We start from the raw sequence: 20,138 nt of genomic DNA, 5'->3' as shown, positions 1-20,138 counted from the left end.
GGTCTCAAACTCCTGGGCTCAAGTGATCTGCCTGCCTTGGCCTCCCAAAGTGCTGGGTTTACAGGCTTGAGCCACTGTGCCTGGCCAAGAAAAACATTTTTTTAAAGTCACAGCAGTAACTTGTTGGAAGTCATGTATACTTTCAGTAGGAACTATTGAAGCTATTATATAGTTTTTCAAACCAGCAGATTCTCCTTTAATTATTGGTATATTTTGGACTGTTTGACTCAAAATTTTAAATGTAAATAAAAAGGAAATAGAGTATAGCCTACTTTTTTCCTGACTTAAAAGTAAAATGGAAATTTTAAGAAGAGTATTACCTTTGAAATAAAGTGATTCAAAAATTGAAGTAAATGTCTTATGCACAGTGTTACTTTAGTTAAAATTATTTAAGCATACATTGATTTGGATTATAATAGAAAAATCTCTAGTGTTCATAATCTGTTCATCCATTGTAAAAATATTTTAAGTACTTCTGTTTGTTTATTGTGTTATATGTGTTTACTGAACATGGGAGTAATAGCAGTGAAGACAGACGGTGCCTCTACTTTAGGGGCTTATGTAGTATTACAGAGAAGACTAGTGGTAAATAGGCACTTATAAGTAATAAGTATTTTAAATTTGACCAAAAATTGAGTATGACATTCTTTGTGGTAAGTACAATGAAAAAAAAAATACCAGATTTTTGTGGGAGCACAGAGGAAGTACACTAGGAATAGGGAAGATTTTTAGGGATGGCCTTCTTGAGCAGATGAACCTGAGCTGAGTCTTAGAAGATGAGCAAGAGTTAGCAGGAGAGAGTGGTGATAAAGGGCATTTCAGAAAGAGTAGAAAGCCTGAAAGGAGGCAGAGGTGTAAAATAGCCCAAAGTATGTGGAAAATTAAACACATTCAAGTTTTGCTCTATAGAACATGAGGTGGGGTTTGCCATTTTGTTATTTCACAAGTATGCAAGAGTTCATTTTGGTAAATGCACACACATCTGCCATCAACGTTCAGGTGTAGGTCTAAAATTAATCACATACTGCTATAAAATATAATCTTCTTGTATCCAAAGTCTTCACCTAACTGAATTGTCAAATAACTTTTAAAATTATTATTATTGTTATTACTATTTGAGACAGAGTCTCGCTCTGTCCCCCAGGCTGGAGTGCAGTGGCGTGATCTCGGCTCACTGCAAGCTCCACCTCCCAGGTTCATGCCATTCTCCTGCCTCAGCCTCCTGAGTAGCTGGGACTACAGGCACCCGCCACCACACCCGGCTAATTTTTTTTAGTAGAGATGAGGTTTCACCGTGTTAGCCAGGATGGTCTCAATCTCCTGACCTTGTGATCTGCCCGTCTCGGCCTCCCAAAGTGCTGGGATTACAGGCATGAGCCACTGCACCCAGCCAATTATTATTTCATAAATATGCAAGAGTTGATTTTGGTAAATGTACACACATCTTCCATCAGCTTTCAGTTGTAGCTCTAAAACTAATCAGATACTGCTATAAAATATAATATTTAATATCATTTAAAATCTTCATCAAATTGAATTATAGAATATCTTCTTTAAAATTACTTTAAAGAAGATTGTGTCTAATAGAGTACTGCAGCAGCAATTATATTATGGCATTGAGGTTTTTTATTTTTATTTGTACTTTTTTGTTTGTTTGTTTGAGACAGAGTCTCACTCTGTAGACCCAGGCTGGAGTGCAGTGGAGCAGTCTTGGCTCACCACAGCCTCCACCTCCCGGGTTCAAGCGATTCTCCTGCCTCAGCCTCCCAAGTAGCTGGGATTGCCTGCCACCACGCCTGGCTAATTTTTGTATTTTTAGTAGAGACAAGGTTTCACCATGTTGGCCAGGCTGGTCTGGAACTCCTGACCTCAGGTGATCCACCTGCCTCAGCCTCCCAAAGTGCTGGGATTACAGGTGTGAGCCACCGCACCCACCTGGCATTGAGTTTTTAAAGAGGTGCTTTCAAAGTGCCATTTGGGGCTGGGCGTAGTGGCTCATGCCTGTAATCCCAGCATTTTGGTAGTCTGAAGCGGGCAGATTGCTGGAGCTGATGAGTTCACCACCAGCCTGGGCAACATGGCGAAACCCCATCTCTACAGAAAATACAACAATTAGCCTGGTGTGGAGGTGTGTACCTGTAGTCCCAGCTACTCAGAAGGCTGAGATGGGAGGATGGCTTGAGCCCGGAAGTCGGAGGTTGCAGTGAGCCGAGATTGTGCCACTGCACTCCAGCTTGGGCCAATAGAGCCAGGCCTTGCCTCAAAAAAAAAACAAGAACAACAACAAAAAAAACAAAACAGAACACCAAGTGCCATTTGGAATTCTTCTTTCTGTTTAGTAGTCTTTTGATTAATGTGTGATATGAAAACACAGTCACTGTGCTGCAAAGAGTTATGAGGATAATACAGTATAAAGTGAGTTAGTACAGTATTCAGTGTAATGGTATTACATACTGATACCACATGCTAAATGTGATAGAAATTGTGAGTACAAAGGAAGCTAGAGAAAGAGAATAAGGTGGTCTGGCTTAGTATAATAGGATCTTTAAGCTTTTGCTATCAGTCCTGTTTTCTGTAATTCATTGTAAATAATGTTTACGTATAAAAATATATTAGTTTTGTTACATATGCTTTGCATTGAACCATAAACCTGTCTGCTTCTGTTTGAAGTGTTTTCTCTTCATAACTTCCTATTTTGTTGATCGATATGCCTTTACTGGCACTTAGAGGAGCCAAAAAAAAAAAAAAAGGAATCAACTTGCTGTCCGCTTCATTGTCATAACATGCCAGCGTGTGATAGAAATGGACATCTGTAGCATGTTATGACAATGACATACCACGGATGTCCATTTTTTTTCTTCTCTCTTGTTTTGTGCTTTTAATCTTTTAACATATTTGAGGAAGGAGGAATATCATTTATTTTTCTCCATAAGAATCAGAATCTTAGGCGTATTTTTTAAAAAATTCTTGTTGTTTAAATTCTGGAGTTTAGGCTGAATTACATTTTTACTTGATACTAATATATAGTCTTTATAAGTCCTAAAGTCTACTGAGTTCCTTAGGCAGAGTGAATAGTCTTTGAGTAAGCAGTCTTTTCTGGCTCCTGTCTTCCTGTTCTATTATATATAATAGATTTTTTAAAGTTGTTTAAGAGAATTTTGTATAGACAGATTGTGAGCTGTTGTGTCCTGCCCAAATCTGAATTCAAATGTAAAAATAATTTTATAAAAACGAATATTTATTAAAACCCTTTTCATAGAAATGGTACGCTGACAAATGAAAACATTTTGTGACAACAATAATAAAACTTTCACTAGATAGAGCTAGAGTAGTTTGATGTAAGGGGAAAAAGTATATGGTCATTTTGAATTGTATGCATTTTAACTTAGTAAAATTTAAAAATAAGATATTAGTGATACCTGCTGTCATAATACTCATGTAGGACACAAAATATGGCATGACAAAATGAAGACTCCCGGGCTCAGTGGCTCAGGCCTGTAGTCCCAGCATTTTGGGAGACCCAGGTGGGAAGATGGCCTGAGTCCAACAGTTCAAGACCAGCCTGGGCAACATGGCAAAACCCCATCTCTACAAAAAATACAAAAATTAGCTCAGCATGGTGGTTACACGCCTGTAGGATTGCTGGAGCCTGGGAGGTCAAGGCTGTGAAAAGCTGAGATTGCGCCACTGCACTCCAGCCTGGGTGGCAGAGTGAGACCCTGCCTAAAAAAAAAAAAAGAAGAAGAAGAAGACTCACTAGACTAATAAGAGTTGACCCAGGTTTTTGTTTTTTTTGGTTTTGTTTAGTTTAGTTTTTTGTTTGTTTGTTTGTTTTTGGCTAAGCATAGGGGACTTTATTAATGGTACACACAAGGTGGGGCTCTTAGGCCCCTCCCTCTTCAGGGGTTCTGCATGGACACTGAGGAGGGGAGATTCTCAGTGTAGTGGGGGACTGAGTGTGGCAGGGACTCCCCAGCAGTGAGGACCTCTCTCTTTTCTCATGCTTTCGCTGGGGCTGGTGGTCTGGTGGTCTTACTCTTGGAGGCCATGTGGGCCGTGAGGTCCATCACACCGTTGTTGTAATCAAATTCATCACTATACCAAGAAATTATCTTGACAAAGTGGTTGTTGAGGGCAATGCCAGCCCCAGCATTGAAGGTGGAAGAGTGGGTGTTGCTGTTGAAGTCGGAGGAGACAGCCTGGTGCTCATTGTAGCCCAGGATGCCCTTGAGAGGCATCCTGCTTCACCACCTTCTTGATGTCATCATATTTGGCAGGTTTTTCCAGACGGCAGGTCAGGTTCATGACGGACACGTTGGCAGTGGTGACACAGAAGGCCATGCCAGTGAGCTTCCCGTTCAACTCAGAGAGGGCCTTGCCTACAGCCTTGGCAGCACTGGTAGAGACAGGGATGATGTTCTGGAGAGCCCCACAGCCGTCACGCCACAGTTTCCCAGAGGGGCCATCCACAGTCTTCTGGGTGGCAGTGGTGGCGTGGACTGTAGTCATGAGTCCTTTCACGATACCAAAGTTGTCTTGGATGACATTGGCCAGGGGTGTTAAGCAGTTGGTGGTGCAGGAGGCATTGCTGATGATCTTGAGGCTGTTGTCATAATTCTCATGGTTCATGCCCATCACGAACATGGGGGCATCAGCAAAGGGGGCAGAGATTCATGACCCTTTTGGCTCCTTCCTGCAAGTGAGCCCCAGCCTTCTTCATGGGGGTGAAGACACCAGTGGACTCCACAACGTACTCAGCGTCAGCATTGCCCCATTTGATTTTGGAGGGATCTCGCTCCTGGAAGATGGTAATGGAATTTCCACTGATGACAAGCTTGCCATTCTCAGCCTTGACGTTGCATGGAATTTGCCATGGGTGAAATCATACTGGAACAAGTAGACCATGTAGTTGAGGTCAATGAAGCGGTCATTGATGGCGACAATATCCACTTTGCCAGAGTTCAAAGCCACCCTGGTGACCAGGCACCCAATACAACCAAATCCGTTGACTCTGGCCTTCACCTTCACCATGGTACCTCAGGGATGCAGCTGGAAGTGCATGAGAAGATGCGGCTGTCTGTCGAATGGGAGGAGCAGAGAGCCAAGGTGACCCAGTTTTTTACATTGGGGAAAAAAACCCCACCCATAGAGATCGTGTTAATTCAGCCACTCATGACTCTGGCTCATTGTGGGCAAATACATAGATATTGTTAAGACACAGTCTTCAAGAAAGAGTACACTGTGTTAAGCAGGCAAGTCTAAAATACAAAAGAAAGAAAGTGAACAAGTCGGAGAAATATGGCGTACTATGGGGGTTCATGAGAAAGATCACATCCCGTTGGGAGAATTAGAAAATAATTCATAAAAAGGAATTATTTAAGCTGGGCCTTGACATCATTCCCTCACAAGGAACAGCTTGAGCACTTGCAAATACCTTTGAGGAAAACTGAATAATTAATTATCTGTGATATAGTGGAAAAAGAATGGACTTAATCACAGCTGGATTGAAGCCCCATCTCCCACCATTTCTAGCTGTGTGGCCTTGGGCAAGTCAGGGATGTTAGAACCATCTATGAGGTGATGCTTAACCAAGAGTATATTTAAGATTTCTGCCAAAATAGGTGGTGCACAGTGGTTTAATAAGTAGTTTTTCCGTCTTATTTCACCCTTTCCCTACTTGATGTAAAAAATGAACGGAGAAAAAGAAGGTAGACTAGAGCCAGAGCAATGAGGACCTTGAATGCCAGGGTAAGCTGAACTACATACATTAAGCAGTTTGGAAAGGACAATTAGAGTTAGATAAATCTAGCAGCATCTAATCCTTGATCGATGTTCAGTGATGGGAAGGAGGGATGTGGTGATTGGTTAGGGGAAGTCATTACAATCCAGGTTAATATATGGATCTGAACTAGAGTACAGTGAGACAGAATAGAGTTCAATGATAATAGGAAGAAAGAGATGGATGAATAGAGATTTTTCCAAGCAGAATCCAGGAGAATTGAAGTGGATAGGTTGGGAAAGTGGAGAGAAGAGTCAAATATGGCTCACGTTTTGAAGTAGGGTAACTGAAAAAATGGTGTTGCTACTTGTAAAAGTAGGGGAATCTAAAAGTATAGTGAGGGAGAAGATAAGGACCTTGGTTTTTCATATATTTTGTTCTGTAATTATATTTCACTTATAAAGTGCTCTGAACAGTAGTGTGGTAGTTAATAGCACAGGCTGGGAGCCCTGCTGCCTAGGTTCACATCCTGGCTCCACCACTTACTTGGGCTTCACTTCATCTCACTGTGCCTCAGTTTCTTCAGATAGAACAGTGATGGCAGATAGTGTTTTCTATCGTGATGCTGATGATGTCTGCTTTTATTGTGTGTGTGTGTGTGTGTGTGTGTGTGTTTTCTTGAGTGAGAATCTTGCTCTGTCACCCCGGGTGGAGTGCAGAGGCATGATCACAGCTCACTGTGGCCTCAACCTCCTGGGCTGAAGCCATCCTCCCACTTCAGCCTGCCAGGTAGCTGGGACTACAGGTTTGTGCCACCACACGTGGCTAATTTTAAAATTTGTTGTAGAGACTGAATCTCACTCTGTTGCCCAGGCTGGTCTAAACTCCTGGGCCCAAGCGATCCTCCCAGCTTGTCCTCTCAAAGTGCTGAGATTACAGGCATGTGCCATTGTGCCTGGCCGGCGTTTGCATTTTATTTTATGGGCTAATTGATCCCTTAAGCAGTAGAGTGGCTTATGATTATATTGCTTTGTGTCTTTTGAGTTTTATCATGAGTATGTTGGAATGCAACTTTCTTTTTTTCCATTTTATTTTTTATCTTAAAGCAAAATTGACATTTTTGGGGTATAAGTCCATGAATTTTAACAAATGTATAGATTTGTCTAATCGTCACCCAAATCAGTTTTAAATTAACATTTGAAATAGATGCAAAATAGTTTCATCATCCCATAAAACTCTTTTTGTCATCTCCTTTTAGTCATACTGTTTCCCTGCCCCTCATCCCTGGCAGCCACGGATCTGTTTTTCATCACTATGATTTTGTCCTTTTGAGGATATCATATAAATGGAATCATAGAATGTGTAGTAACCTATTGAGACTGGCCTGTTTCACTCAGCAGCCATTGAGATTCATCCAGGTTGTTGCATGTACCAAGTTTGTTCCTTTTTGTTGTGAGGTAGTGTTCTATTGTATGGGTGTACCCACCATTTGTTTATCCATTCACTTGTTGAAGGTTATTTGGATTATTCTCAGTTTTTAGCAATTGCGACTAGAGCTGCTATACATTTTCATGTACAAGTTTTTGTGCAAACATGAGCTTTCATTTTTCTTGGTTAAATTGCCAGCAGTCAGATCGCTGGGTTATAGTGTAAGAGTATGTTTAACTGTGTAAGAAACTTCCACCTTTTGTTTTTTAGAACAGTGATGCTGTTTTGCATTGCCACCAGCAGTATATGAAAATTCCAGGTGTTTCACATCCTCACCAGCACTTGGTATTGTTATTATTGTTTATTTTAGCCGTTCTAATAGATGTGTAGTGGTATTTCATTATGATTGTGGGGTGTGTGTATGGGGGTGTGGCAGGGGCTGTGTTGCTTAGGCTGGAGTGTAGTGGCTATTTACAGACATGATCGGATGGTAGTGCACTACAACTTTGAACTCTTGGGCTTAAACAGTCATCCTATGTAGCTGAGACTACAAGTGCACGCCACTGGTCCTGGTTCATTATTTTAATTTTCATTTACCTAATGGCAGTGATGTTGAACATCTTTTTGTGTGCTTATTTCCATCCATATATCTTCATTGGTGAAGTGTCTTAAGTCTTTGGTCCATATTTTAATTGAGTTGTTTTTCTTACTGTTAAGTTTGAAAGTTTTATATATTTGGGATGTAAATTTTTTGTCAAATATGTGATTTGCCAACATTTTTCTCCTGGTTTGGAGCTTGTCTTTTTATTCTCTTATAGGGTCTTTCTCATAGCAAAAGGTTTTAATTTTGATGGAGTCCATTTTAGCAGTTTTTTTCTTTCATATTTAACAACTAGTAGCCTGACCCCAAGTCAGGAAGTTTTTCTCCTATGTTTTCTTCAAAAAGTTTTATTGTTTTAGGTGTAGTTACATATATAACATAAAAATATATTTTATACATTATATAAAATGCATCAGAAACTATATGAAACTATAGCCAGGTGCAGTAGCTCGAAGTACCAGGCTACAGTGTGCTATGGTATGATTAATTTTTTGTGTGTTCACCTTGTTTTGTTTTGTTTTTTCTGAGACGGAGTCTCGCTTTGTCGCCCAGGCTGGAGTGCAGTGGTGCATCTCAGCTCACTGCAAGCTCCACCTCCCGGGTTCACGCCATTCTCCTGCCTCAGCCTCCAGAGTAGCTGGCGCCCACCACCATGCCCGGCTAATTTTTTGTGTTTTTTTAGTAGAGATGGGGTTTCACCATGTTAGCCAGGATGGTCTCAATCTCCTGACCTCATGATCCGCCCACCTCAGCCTCCCAAAGTGCTGGGTTTACAGGCGTGAGCGACCGCGCCCAGCTATGTTCACCTTGTTTTTAGTGACCTTGCTAAACTTACTAGTTCTAGCTGTTCCTTGGGAATGGTTTACGCAGACAATTATGTGTGCTGATAGGGACAGTTTTATTTCTTTCTAATCTTTGCCTTTTCTTTTTCTTGCTTTATTGCACTGGAGATAACTTTTACTTCCTATGTGGATTTTCTTCTTTAGTATGTTGTTGTGGTGGTTTAATATGGCTTAATATGCTGGTAATATGGTAGACTATATTTTTTTGAGTATTGAAGCAGCCTTGCATAAACTCTTAGGATAAATCCTACTTGGTCGTGATCATTCTCTATGTTTTGCTGGATTATATTTGCTAATATTTGTTGGGGATTTTTATGTCTGTATTCATGAGGGATATTGATTTGTAGTTTTCCTTTTCTGTACTATCTTTGTTTTTGGTATCAGAGTAATAGCTTATCTCATGAAATAAGTTGGGAAGTGTTTTCGCCTCTTCCATTTTCTGAAAGAGATTTTGTAGAGTTGAGGCTATTTCTTCTTTAAATGTTTGGTAGAATTTGGTGAAACCATCTGGGCTCGAAGATTGCTTTTCAAACTGTGATTTAATTTCTTTAATCGTTGTAGCAATGCTCAGGTTGTCTTTTGGGTGAGTTCTGGTAGTTTGTGGGTTTTGAGGAATTGGTCCATTTCATCTAAGTTATCACATTTATGTATGTAGAATTTTTCATAGTATTCACCTTATTTACCTTTTTAATGCCAGTAGCGTTTGTAATGATAGTCTCTGATATTACAGATTTTGGTGACAGGTGTCTTCCCCTCCGTGCCTTTTTTGCCAGATGTTTATCAATTCTGGTGATCAACAGGCCAGGTGCAGTGGCTCACACCTGTAATCCCAGCACTTTGGGAGGCCGAGGCAGGTGGATCACCTGAGGTCAGGAGTTTGAGCCGGGCCTGGCCAACATGCTGAAACCCTGTCTCTACTAAAATATGTTCATCTTTTAAAACAGCTTTTGGTTTGGATTTTATCTATTGTTTTGTTTTCAATGTTATTTTGTTTGTGCTTTTATTTCCTTATGCTTGCTTTGAGTTTATTTTGTTGTTTTTCTAGTTTCTGAAAGTAAAGGCTTAGAATATTGATTTAATACTTCGGGTTTTTTTTTGTTGTTGTTTGTTTGTTTGTTTTGTTGTTTTTGGAGACGGAATCTCGCTCAGTCACCCAGGCTGGAGGGCAGTGGCGCGATCTTGGCTTACTGCAAGCTCTGCCTCCCGGTTTCACACTGCCATTCTCCTGCCTCAGCCTCCCGAGTAGCTGGGACTGCAGGCGACCGCAGGACTACAGGTGACCACCACTATGCCTGGCTAATTGTTTTGCTTTAATACTTTTTTTAAATGTAAGCACTTAATTTTCTAAACTTTCCCCTAAGCCGCTTTTTTACCTGTAGACTACAAATTTTGATATTTTGATATTTTATATTTTCATTTTTGTTAAGAACTAACTTAACGAAGAAATTTCTAATTTCTCTTAAGACTTCCTCGTTGCTCCATGGATTATTTAGATGTGTGCATTTAATTTGCAAGCATTTGGAGAGTTTTCTGTTGTCTTTATTACTTATTTCTAGTTTAATTCCATATGATCAGAGACTACACTTTATACAATGTAATTTCTTTTAAATTTGTTTAGGGTTGTTTATTGACTCAGGGTATGGCTTATATAGGTCCAGGTGCACTTGAAAAGAATGTATATTCTGCTGTTGTTGGGAGGAGTGTTCTATAAGCACCCGTGAAATCCAATTGGTTGGTGATGTGTTCTGTTGTTTTATGTCATTGCTAATTCTCTGCTAACTAGTCCTGTAACTGAAGAGGAATGTTGAAATCTCTTCAGTTGTAATTGTGGATTTATCTGTTTCTCCCTTTAGTTGTTTTTGGTTTTGCTTTGTGTATTTTGAAGATTTGAAGTTAGGTGTATGCACATTTAGACTATAGTATGTCTTTGGGAATTGATACTTTTATCATTATGCAGTGTCTTTTTTTATTGCAGTGAAAAACACAACATAAAATTTACCATCTTAACCATTTTTAAGTGTACATTACGGTAGTGTTAACTACACGTACATTGTTGTCCAACAGATCTCTAGAACTTTATCTTGCAAAACTGAAACGATACAATAACTCTTCTTACCACCCCTCTTGGCAGCTACCATTTTACTTTCTATGAATTTGACTGCTTTAGATGCCTCATATAAGTGGAATCAGTGGAACTTGTCTTTTTGTTTCTGGCTTATTTCACTTTGTATAACGTCCTTAAGATTTATCCATGTTGTAACATATGACAGGATTTTCATCTTTTTTGAATCTCAGTGGTATTCCATTGTATGTATAAGTCACATTTTCTTTTTCCATTTATCTGATGATGGACATTTAGGCTGCTTCTACCTCTTGGTTGTTGTAAATAACGCCACAGTGAACATGGGTGTGCAAATATGTCTTTGCTATCCAGGTCTCACTTCTTTTGGATATGTACCGAGAAGTGGAATTGCTGGATATGGTAATTCTATTTCTAACTTTTTGAGGACTATCCATACTGTTTCCAAAGCAGCTATGGAAGCTATTTTACATTCCCACCAACAGTAGAAAGGGTTTCCAGTTTCTCTAAGTCCTTGCCAACACTTCTTTCTTTCCCCATCTTAACAAGTGTAAGGTGATATCTCATGATTTTGATCTACATCTCCCTGATGATTAATGATATTGAACATCTTTTTATATACAGTTGACTGTCAGTGTCTGCAGGTTACACATCCCCAGATTTAACCAAACATGGATTGAAAATATTTTTAATCCAATAAAATAATACAAATTTTAAAAATACAATATAATAACTATTTATATAGCATTTACATTGTCTTAGGTATCATAAGTAATCTAGAGATAATTTAAAATATGTAGGAGGATGTACATAGATTATATGCAAATACCATACCAGTTTATATAAGGGACTTAAGGATACATGGATTTTGGTATCTGCAGGGATTCTGCAACCAGTCTTCTGAGGATACTGAGTAAGGGCTGTACTTCATGGCCATTTGTATATCATCTTTGGAGAAATGTCTGTTCAAGTCCTTTTCCTTTTTTTTTTTTTTTTTTGAGGCAGAGTCTCACTCTGTCACCCAGGCTGGAGTTCAGTGGCATGATAACAGCTCACTGCATCCTTGAATTCCTGGGCTCAAGTGATCCTCCCACCTTAGCCTCCTGAGTTGCTGGGACTATAGGCACATGCTACCACATCCAGCTAATTTTTGTTTTGTTTTTGTAGAGACAAGGTCTGTGTTGCCCAGGCTGATCTCGAACTCCTGGGCTCAAACAGTCCTCCAGTCTCAGCTTACCAGTGTTGGGATTATAGGAGTGAACCACCACACCTGGCATGTTTTTAGTTTTTGTTTGTTTTGTTTTGTTTTGAGACAGGTGCTTGCTGTATTGTCCAGGCTGACCTTGAAGTCCTGGGCTCAAGTGATCCTCCTACCTTAGCCTCCCAAGTGGCTGGGACTACAGTCATTCACCAGCCATTGCACCCAACCTTTTGCCCATTTTAAAATTGGGTTCTTTTTTTTTTTTTTTAATTGAGTTGTAGGAGTTCTTTGTATATCTGGATATTAACCCATTTCCAGGTATATATTTGCAAATACTATTTTCTTCCATTCTGTAGGTTGCCTTTTCTTCTCTATTGATTGATTGTTTTGCTGCACAGAAGTTTTAAAGTTTGATGTCCCGTTTGTCTGTGTTTACTTTTGTTGCTTGTGTTTTTTACGTCATACACAAGAAATCATTGATAAATTCAATGTTGTGAAGCCTTTTCCCCATGTGTTTTCCTCCAGTAGCTTTATGGTTTCAAATCTAGTCATTTTATGGTTTCAGGGCTACATTTAGGTCTTTAATGAATTTTGAGTTAATTTTTGTATATGGTGTAAAGTAAGGGTCCAACTGCTTTCTTTTGCATATGATATTTTTATATAGTGTTTTTTATCACTAACAATTTTATGTGTTTGATATTATAGCTACTCTTCAGTTTTAAAAAAATTCTTTAGGGTTTTGTTGTTGTTGTTGTTACTGTTGGCATGGTGTGTCTTCTTTCTATCCTATTCCTTTAACTGTGTCTTTATACTTAAAGTAGGTTTTTTTTCTTGTACGCATTTGATAGTTGGATTTTGCTTTTTCTTATCCAATCTGAAAATCTTTCTTTTTAAAGAAGTCTTTATTTGAGACCATTGTAGATTCACTTGCAATGCTAAGAAATAATAGATCTTATATTTCCTTCACCCAGTTTCCCTCAGTGATAACATCTTGTATAACTTTTGTACTAGGAAATTGACTTTGATACATTGTCTATTTTATTCAAATTTCACCTGTTTTACATGCATTCGTGTGTATGTGTATGTTATCACGTGTAGATTCATATGATCAAGATACAGTACAGTTCCATCACAAGTATCTCTTGTGCTACTCATTTATAACCACAGCTACTCCTCTCCTCTCATCCTTCCCTAACCTCTGGCAAACAATAATCTGTTCTCCACCTCTATAACCTTGTCATTTTGAGAATGTTATATAGATAGAATCCTACTGTATGGCTTTTTTTATTGAGCATACTTTGAGATTCATCCAGGTTGTTACATGTTTCAATAGCTTGTCCCTATTGCTGAGTAGCATTCCTGAGTCTCTGCCTGTAATTGGAAGTGGTTAGTCCATTTATATTTAATGTGATTATTGATACTGTTGCGTTTAAATCAACATCTTACTCAGGGATCAGCAAACTATGAGCTTGGGAATTAAATCACACTCACCAAGTGTTTATTCTTTGTTTATTTTATTTTGTTTTATTTTATTTTATGAGACACAGTCTTATTCTGTTGCCCAGGCTGGAGTGCAGTGGTGTGATCTCAGCTCACTGCAGCCTGCGCCTCCTGGGTTCAAGTGACTCTCGTGCCTCAGCCTCCCAAGCAGCTGGGGTTACAGGCGCGCACCACCATGCCTGGCTTTTTGTATTTTTTAGTAGAGACGGGGTTTTGCCATGTTGGCCAGGCTGGTCTCGAACTCCTGACTTCAGGTAGTCCACCCACCTCAGTCTCCCAGAGTGCTGGGATTACAGGCATGAGCCACCACACCTGGCAACTAAGTGGTTTTTTTTTTTTTTTTATAATTAAAGTTTTATTGGAACATGGCTATATTTATTTATTTACTATTGTCTGTGACTGCTTTTGTGTTACAATGACAGAGTTCAGTAGTTGTGATAGAGACCCATATGGCCCAGAAGGTCAAAAAATATCTACTCTGTGGCCCTTTACAGAAAAAGTTTTTAATCCCTGATTATGCTATTTGTTTTCTATTTGTCCCATCTGTTCTTTGTTGATTTTGCAGCAGGAATGTGAATTTAGAAGAGATATTACAGTGACTGGTGCCTGTTAGAATATCTATATATGCTTTCCTCAGATAACATTTTAGACCTGACAGAAGGTGTCTGTATTCGTTTTTTATTGTGTGTAACAAATTACCACAATTTAGTGGCTTAAAATAATATGCATTTATTATCTCACAGTTGCCGTGCATCAGGAGTTTGGGCACAGTGTAGTTGGGTCCTTTGCTTAGGATCTCATAAGACTGCAATAAAGCTATTGGCCAGGCTGTATTATGAAGAGGTTCAATTATGGAGAAATCTGCTTCCACACTTACTCAGGTCATTGGCAGAATTCATTTCCTTGGAGCTGTATGATTGAGGGCCTGGCTTTTTACTGACTGTCAGGTGAAAGCCTCTCTCAGGTCCTAGGGATTGCCTGTAATTCCCTGCTACTTGGCTGTCTCCATGGTGGTTTGCTTTTCAAGGCCTGCAGGAGAACTTCTTACTCCAGTCTGCTCACACAGTATTCTATAATGTAACGTAATCAAGAGAGTGACATCTCATCACTTTCCCACATTCTGTCAATTAGAAGCAAGTCACAGGTTCTTCCTGCATGCAAGGGATTTATATGAAGACATGACTCATTAAGGATCACTATCATGTATGTCTGCCACAGAAACCATAAGAAGGCATTAATAACTATAATCTATAACCTTACATTGACCATTTTGATTTCTGTCAAAAGCTGGAAATGATGAGATTAACAATAAAGAACCTAATATAGCTAAAGTTCTGGTTAGAATATTTACAGTTTTCTGAAACTACATAATAAGCAGAGCTATCCACTCTGATAATGCCAATATTTTAAACAAGCACTTGTAAATTCATTATTGTATTTGATGTATTTCTCAGGATAGTGCCATGAGGGAGATAGGTATCCCTGTTTATAGATGAAGAAACTGAGGATTAGTAAAGCCTCAGTTTTACAAATTACACAGCCTCAAAAAAAATTACACAGCCAGTGAGTGATGGAATAGGTGTCTATTTATTAGTAACTTGAAATCCTCTGTTCTTGTCAGCAAAGTAGAATTGTAGCATAGAATTATTGATGGTGTGACTGTTCATCAAATATGCTTTGATGATGAGGAAAGTTTGATTTGGTATGTAAATACTAATAAGTTCTATCTGAAAATGCAAATGAAATGAGATCTTTATAAGAGTGCAGCATTTCGTATGTTTGGCAGTACAATATTTCTAATCCTCAAAATGTTTCCTTAAGTGGTATCTCTATTTTACAGAAGAGATCGAGGTCTAAGCGGGTTGTCATTTGCTCAAGCTCATATATTTGGTATGTGGTAGAACCATAATCTGACTTCAGAATCTAGGATGAACCTAGTTCAATCAAAATATCCTTCTGTTTTGGCCTTGCATTACTAAATTGTATAGCTGGAAGGCAGCTATATTAGTGTTTTACTGTATATCTCTATTCCAGTAATTTCATCTCTACTTAATTGTTATCTGTTAAGTGGGGTTGTTTATCTACACTTGGATGAGAAAGTCCTTAGTGAACTTTACCTATCATCTGTAGGATCATGTTGTTCTGCTAAAAAAAAAAAAAATCCGAGTTAAGTCTCAAAACTTAACTTTTTCAGTTCATGGCTGTGTGTAGTGGTTAAAGCATGTAATCCCAGCACTTTGAGAGGCCTAGGTGGGCAGATTGCATGAGCCCAGGAGTTTGAGACCAGCCTGGGCAACATGGAGAAACCCCGTCTCTGAAATAAAATTTAAAATAGAAAATTTTAGTAGTCCATAGCCTTTCTCTTTGAAGATAGCATATTACACATCTCAAAAGTCATGTGCTCAAATCAGTTGTTCCTGTTGGATTTTAAAGGAGTTCCTTTATTGATATAAAATAATTAGCAGAAGTGAATTATGTGTTATTTAGCATAAAAACAAAGTTTTTTGTTCTTTTATAAATAATAATTGATATAGTTATTTTGCATGTATAGTATTAACAAATTATAGTTAACAATAATTTTTTTCTTTTGGTTTGTCTCTATGTGTTTTATTATTGATTTTTCAGTCACAGCAAACTGTACAATGGCAGTTGAGTGGGTTTTGAAAAACGTCTGAATTGTAGTGTCTACATCTACCTTCTGCCTTCTCCCTACCCTTTGAAAAAGAATAAATGGCATGTTTGAGAAGAGAGCTATATTGAAAGAGGAATATTGCAAATGGCTTCAGATTCTGTGAATACTAAACAAGCTAGGAATCACATTACAAAGGGGAAAAGGCAACAACAGCACCAGCAAATAAAGAACAGATCCTCAATTAGTGATGGTGATGGAGAAGATTCCTTTATTTTTGAAGCAAATGAAGCTTGGAAAGATTTTCATGGTTCTCTTCTTCGATTTTATGAAAATGGAGAACTCTGCGATGTCACACTCAAGGTGAGATTGCCTTTTTTCTACTTTTCTCAGGCCGCTTCAGTGTAATATGCGAAATGGGGTTTCTGTAACCACACAAGGCAAATTTTGTTGCTATACATAGTTGATACAGTTGGAATGCTTTTAGTCTCAATCTTTTTTTTTAGTGTAGGAGAAAGGACATAGAGGGCAAATGAAGAGAAGTTAGAATAAGATAAAATTATTGTACTAATTTAATGTTGATATTCATTATTTCTTAGTTAACTTCTGAGAGTTCTGAAACCCTGGAACAACAAATATTATTAGTGAAATTAATAAATTGCTGTTGACCAGATAAGCTTTTCACTTGTGAATTTAAATAACTTGGTGTATTTGCTTACTCTGAATACAGAAGTAAGTTAGAAGTCAGCAATTTTGGATTGTTTACTCAGCTAGTGATTTACTGTATATCTCTATTCCAGTAATTCAATCTCTACTTCATTGTTTTCATCTGTTAAGTGGGATTGTTTATCTACACCTGATAGTGAAATATAGTCTACTTAACCTTAGATGAGAAAGTCCTCAGTGAACTTTGCTCATAATCTATAGGATCATGTTGTTCTCCTAAAGCAACCAGTTTTAATAAAATTGGAAAAGTGATAAAGCAGTATGGAAAAGCCTGTGTTCTGATTGTTTCTCATTACACATTTAAAGTACTTTCTTCTTATCTCTCAGTGAAATATTAAAACTTTTTGGTGAACTCTTGGGCTTAAGCAGTCCTCCTGCCACAAGCGTCTGAGCAGCTGGGACTAGATGCATGCACCACCATGCCTGACTAATTAAAAAAAAATTTTTTTTTAGAGATGGGTCTTGCTATATTGCCCAGGCTGGTCTCAAACTCGGTCTCAAATGATCCTACTGCCTTGGGCCTCCCAAAAAGCTGAGATTATAAGTGTAAGCCACTGTGCTAATGGTAGATAATTATTTCTCATAGTTCTGAAGGTTGGGAGGTCTAAAATCAAGGTACCAGCAAGTTTGGTGTCTGGTGAGGGCTGCCCTCTCTGCTTCCAAGATAGTGCCTTATTGCTGTATCCTCCAGAGGGGATGAACACTATGTCCTCACATGGAAGGCAGAAGGACAAAATGGGCCTAAGCTAGTTCCCTCCAGTCCTCTTTTAAGGCACTAATCCATTCATGAGCACAGAGCCCTTATGATTTCATCATTTCCCAAAGGTTCCCCCTCTTAGTATTAGTACAGTGGGGATTAAGTTTCAACACATGATTTTGGAGGACATTTAGAAGATAGCACAGACATAATTTGATAAAGAGAAAAATAATAATGGAGAAAGTGATCCTATATTTAACACGTAAGCATTCTGTATTAAGAAATTTTAAGATTCTGTGTTTAAGGAAGATTACCTTTTACTTCATCCATTCAGCTAGTAAATCAGTATTTTAATCTTTTTCATGTTTCTCAGAAAGGTGGTATAATCATGTGCCACGTAAGGACATTTTGGTCAACGATGGACCCCATATACAATGGTGGTCCCATAAGATTATAATGGAGCTGAAAAATTCCTATCACTTAGTAATGTTGTAGCTATCATAGTGTCCTAGCACAGTGCATTACTTACGTGCTTGTGGTGATGCTGGTGTAAACAAACTTACTGCATTGCCAGTTGTGTAAAAGGTATAATACATGGTTATGTATAGTACCTAATACCTGTTCATGCTAATAAATGATTGTGTTACAGGTTTATGTATTTATTGTACTTTTTATTATTGTTGTAGAGTGTACTCCTGCTACTTCTAAAGAAAAGAACATTACTTAAAAAAAGAAAAAAATTGCAGAAAGTTGATTCTTAACAAAAAACAAGAAAAGAAAAAATGTTAACTGTAAAAACAGCCTTAGGCAGGTCCTTCAGAAGGTATTCAAGAGTAAAGCATTATTACTATAGGAGATGACGGCTTCATGTGTCATCTCCTTTCTAGTAGGACAAGATCTGGAGGCGGAAGACAGTGATATGGATGATCCTGACTTGGTATAGATGCAGGCTAATGTCTGAGTTTGTGTCTTAGTTTTTAACAAAAAAGCTTAAAATGTAAAAGAAAAAAAGTTTAAATAGAAAAAAGCTTTTGGAATAAGCATATAAAAATATTTGTGTAGAGCTATGCAATGTGTGTGTTTTAGGCTAAGTGTTATTACAAGAGTCAAAAGGTTTTAAAAAAATTAAAAGTTTATGGAAAAGTCACAGTAAGACATGGTTAATCATGAAAGAAAGAAAAATATTTTTTAAAATGTAGTGTAGCGTAAGTGTACAGTGTTTGTAAAGTCTGCAGTAGTGTACAATAAAGTCCTAGGCTTTCCCATTCACTCACCACTCAATAATTCACCCAGAGCAACTTCAGGCCCTGCAGCTCCATTCATAGCAAATACCTTATACAGGTATACTTTAAAAAATATATTTTATACCGTATTTTTACTGTACCTTTCCTATGTTTATATGTTAGATATGCAGATAGTTACCATTGTGCTACAGTTGCCTACAGTGTACAGTACAGTAACAGGCCATGCAGGTTTGTAGTCTGGGAGCAACAGGCTGTACCATATAGCCCAGGTATGTAATAGGCTATACCATCTAGATTTCTGTAAGTACACTCTGTGACATTTGCACAATGATAAAATCACCTGACACATTTCTCAGAACATATCCCCATCCTTCAGTGACACATGACTGTATTAGAACTGCTTACCACAGCCTACATGTGTAGTATAACCTACATACCTAGGCTATATGGTATAGCCTGTTGTCGCTGGGATATAAGCCTGCGTAGCCTATTACCATACTGAAAACTGTAGGGATTTGTAACCCAATGGTATTTGTTTATCTAAACATATCTAAACAGAAAAGGTACAGTAAAAAGTGGGCAAAGGACATGAACAGACACTTCTCAAAAGAAGACCCACAAGTGGCCAACAAATATATGAAAAAATACTCATCATCACCAGTCATTAGAGGAATGAAACCAGATACCATCTCACATCAGTCAGAATGACTTTTGTTAAAAAGTCAAAAAATAACAGATGCTGGCAAGGCTGTGGAGAGGAGGGAACACTTACACACTGTTGGTGGGAATGTAAATTAATTCAGCCACTGTGGACTGTGGAGACCAGTTTGGATTCTTGTCAAAGAACTGGGAGTTGAACTGCCATTCAACCCAGCAATCCTTCTGGTGGGTATATACCCAGAGGAAAATAAATCATTCTATCAAAAAGACACATGTGTACGTTCATTGCAGTGCTATTGGCAAATAGCAAAGATACAGAATCAGCCCAGGTGCCCATCAGTGGTGGATTGGATAAGAAAAATGTGTTATATTTACACTATGGAATACTACACAGCCATAAAAAAGAATGAAATCACATTATTTGCAGCAACATACATGCAGCCGGAAACCAATATCCTAAGTGAACTAATAAAGAAGCAGAAAACCAAATACCACTTGTTCTCACTTGTAAGTGGGAACAAAATACTGAGTAAACGTGGTCATGAAAGTGGGAAAAATAGTGGAGAATACAAGATGGGGGAGGTAGGGAAGGTGGTGGGGGTATGAATTGAAATAAACTGTTTATTTCATGTTGTGTATTATGCTTACTACCTAGGTTATAGATTCATTTATACACCAAATCTCAGTATGATGCAATATATCTATGCAACAGACCTACATATGCACCCCTAATTCTAAAGTAAAAGTTGAAAAAACCAAAAAATATATATATTTATTTATAAATTATAATTTATATAATTATTTATAAATA

The 20,138-nt window shown here is 38.2% G+C and overlaps 1 protein-coding gene and 1 pseudogene across 4 annotated transcripts in view; one reads left to right on the top strand and one right to left on the bottom strand.

Moving 5' to 3' along the window:
- KLHL8 (kelch like family member 8) overlaps nt 1–20,138 on the top strand; it is an 81,983-nt gene that overhangs the window by 31,673 nt on the left and 30,172 nt on the right. For 3 of the 4 annotated variants that reach the window (XM_017860051.1, XM_017860050.1, XM_017860053.1), the window contains exon 2: nt 15,997–16,363. In XM_017860051.1, coding sequence (XP_017715540.1) covers nt 16,148–16,363 — 216 coding nt within the window. In that variant the 5' untranslated portion in view covers nt 15,997–16,147. Of the gene's footprint in view, nt 1–5,042; nt 5,107–15,996; nt 16,364–20,138 lie in introns of those variants that run through there. The other variant, XM_017860052.1, reaches the window with a different exon arrangement.
- Nucleotides 3,999–5,031, bottom strand: LOC108520614 (glyceraldehyde-3-phosphate dehydrogenase pseudogene; annotated as a pseudogene).

Source organism: Rhinopithecus bieti, unplaced genomic scaffold, assembly GCF_001698545.2.
Source record: "Rhinopithecus bieti isolate Rb0 unplaced genomic scaffold, ASM169854v2 scaffold_52099, whole genome shotgun sequence".
NCBI classification, from domain to species: Eukaryota; Metazoa; Chordata; class Mammalia; order Primates; family Cercopithecidae; genus Rhinopithecus; species Rhinopithecus bieti.
Note: the sequence above shows the minus strand (reverse complement) of the source record. Positions and strands in the feature narration are given on the sequence as shown.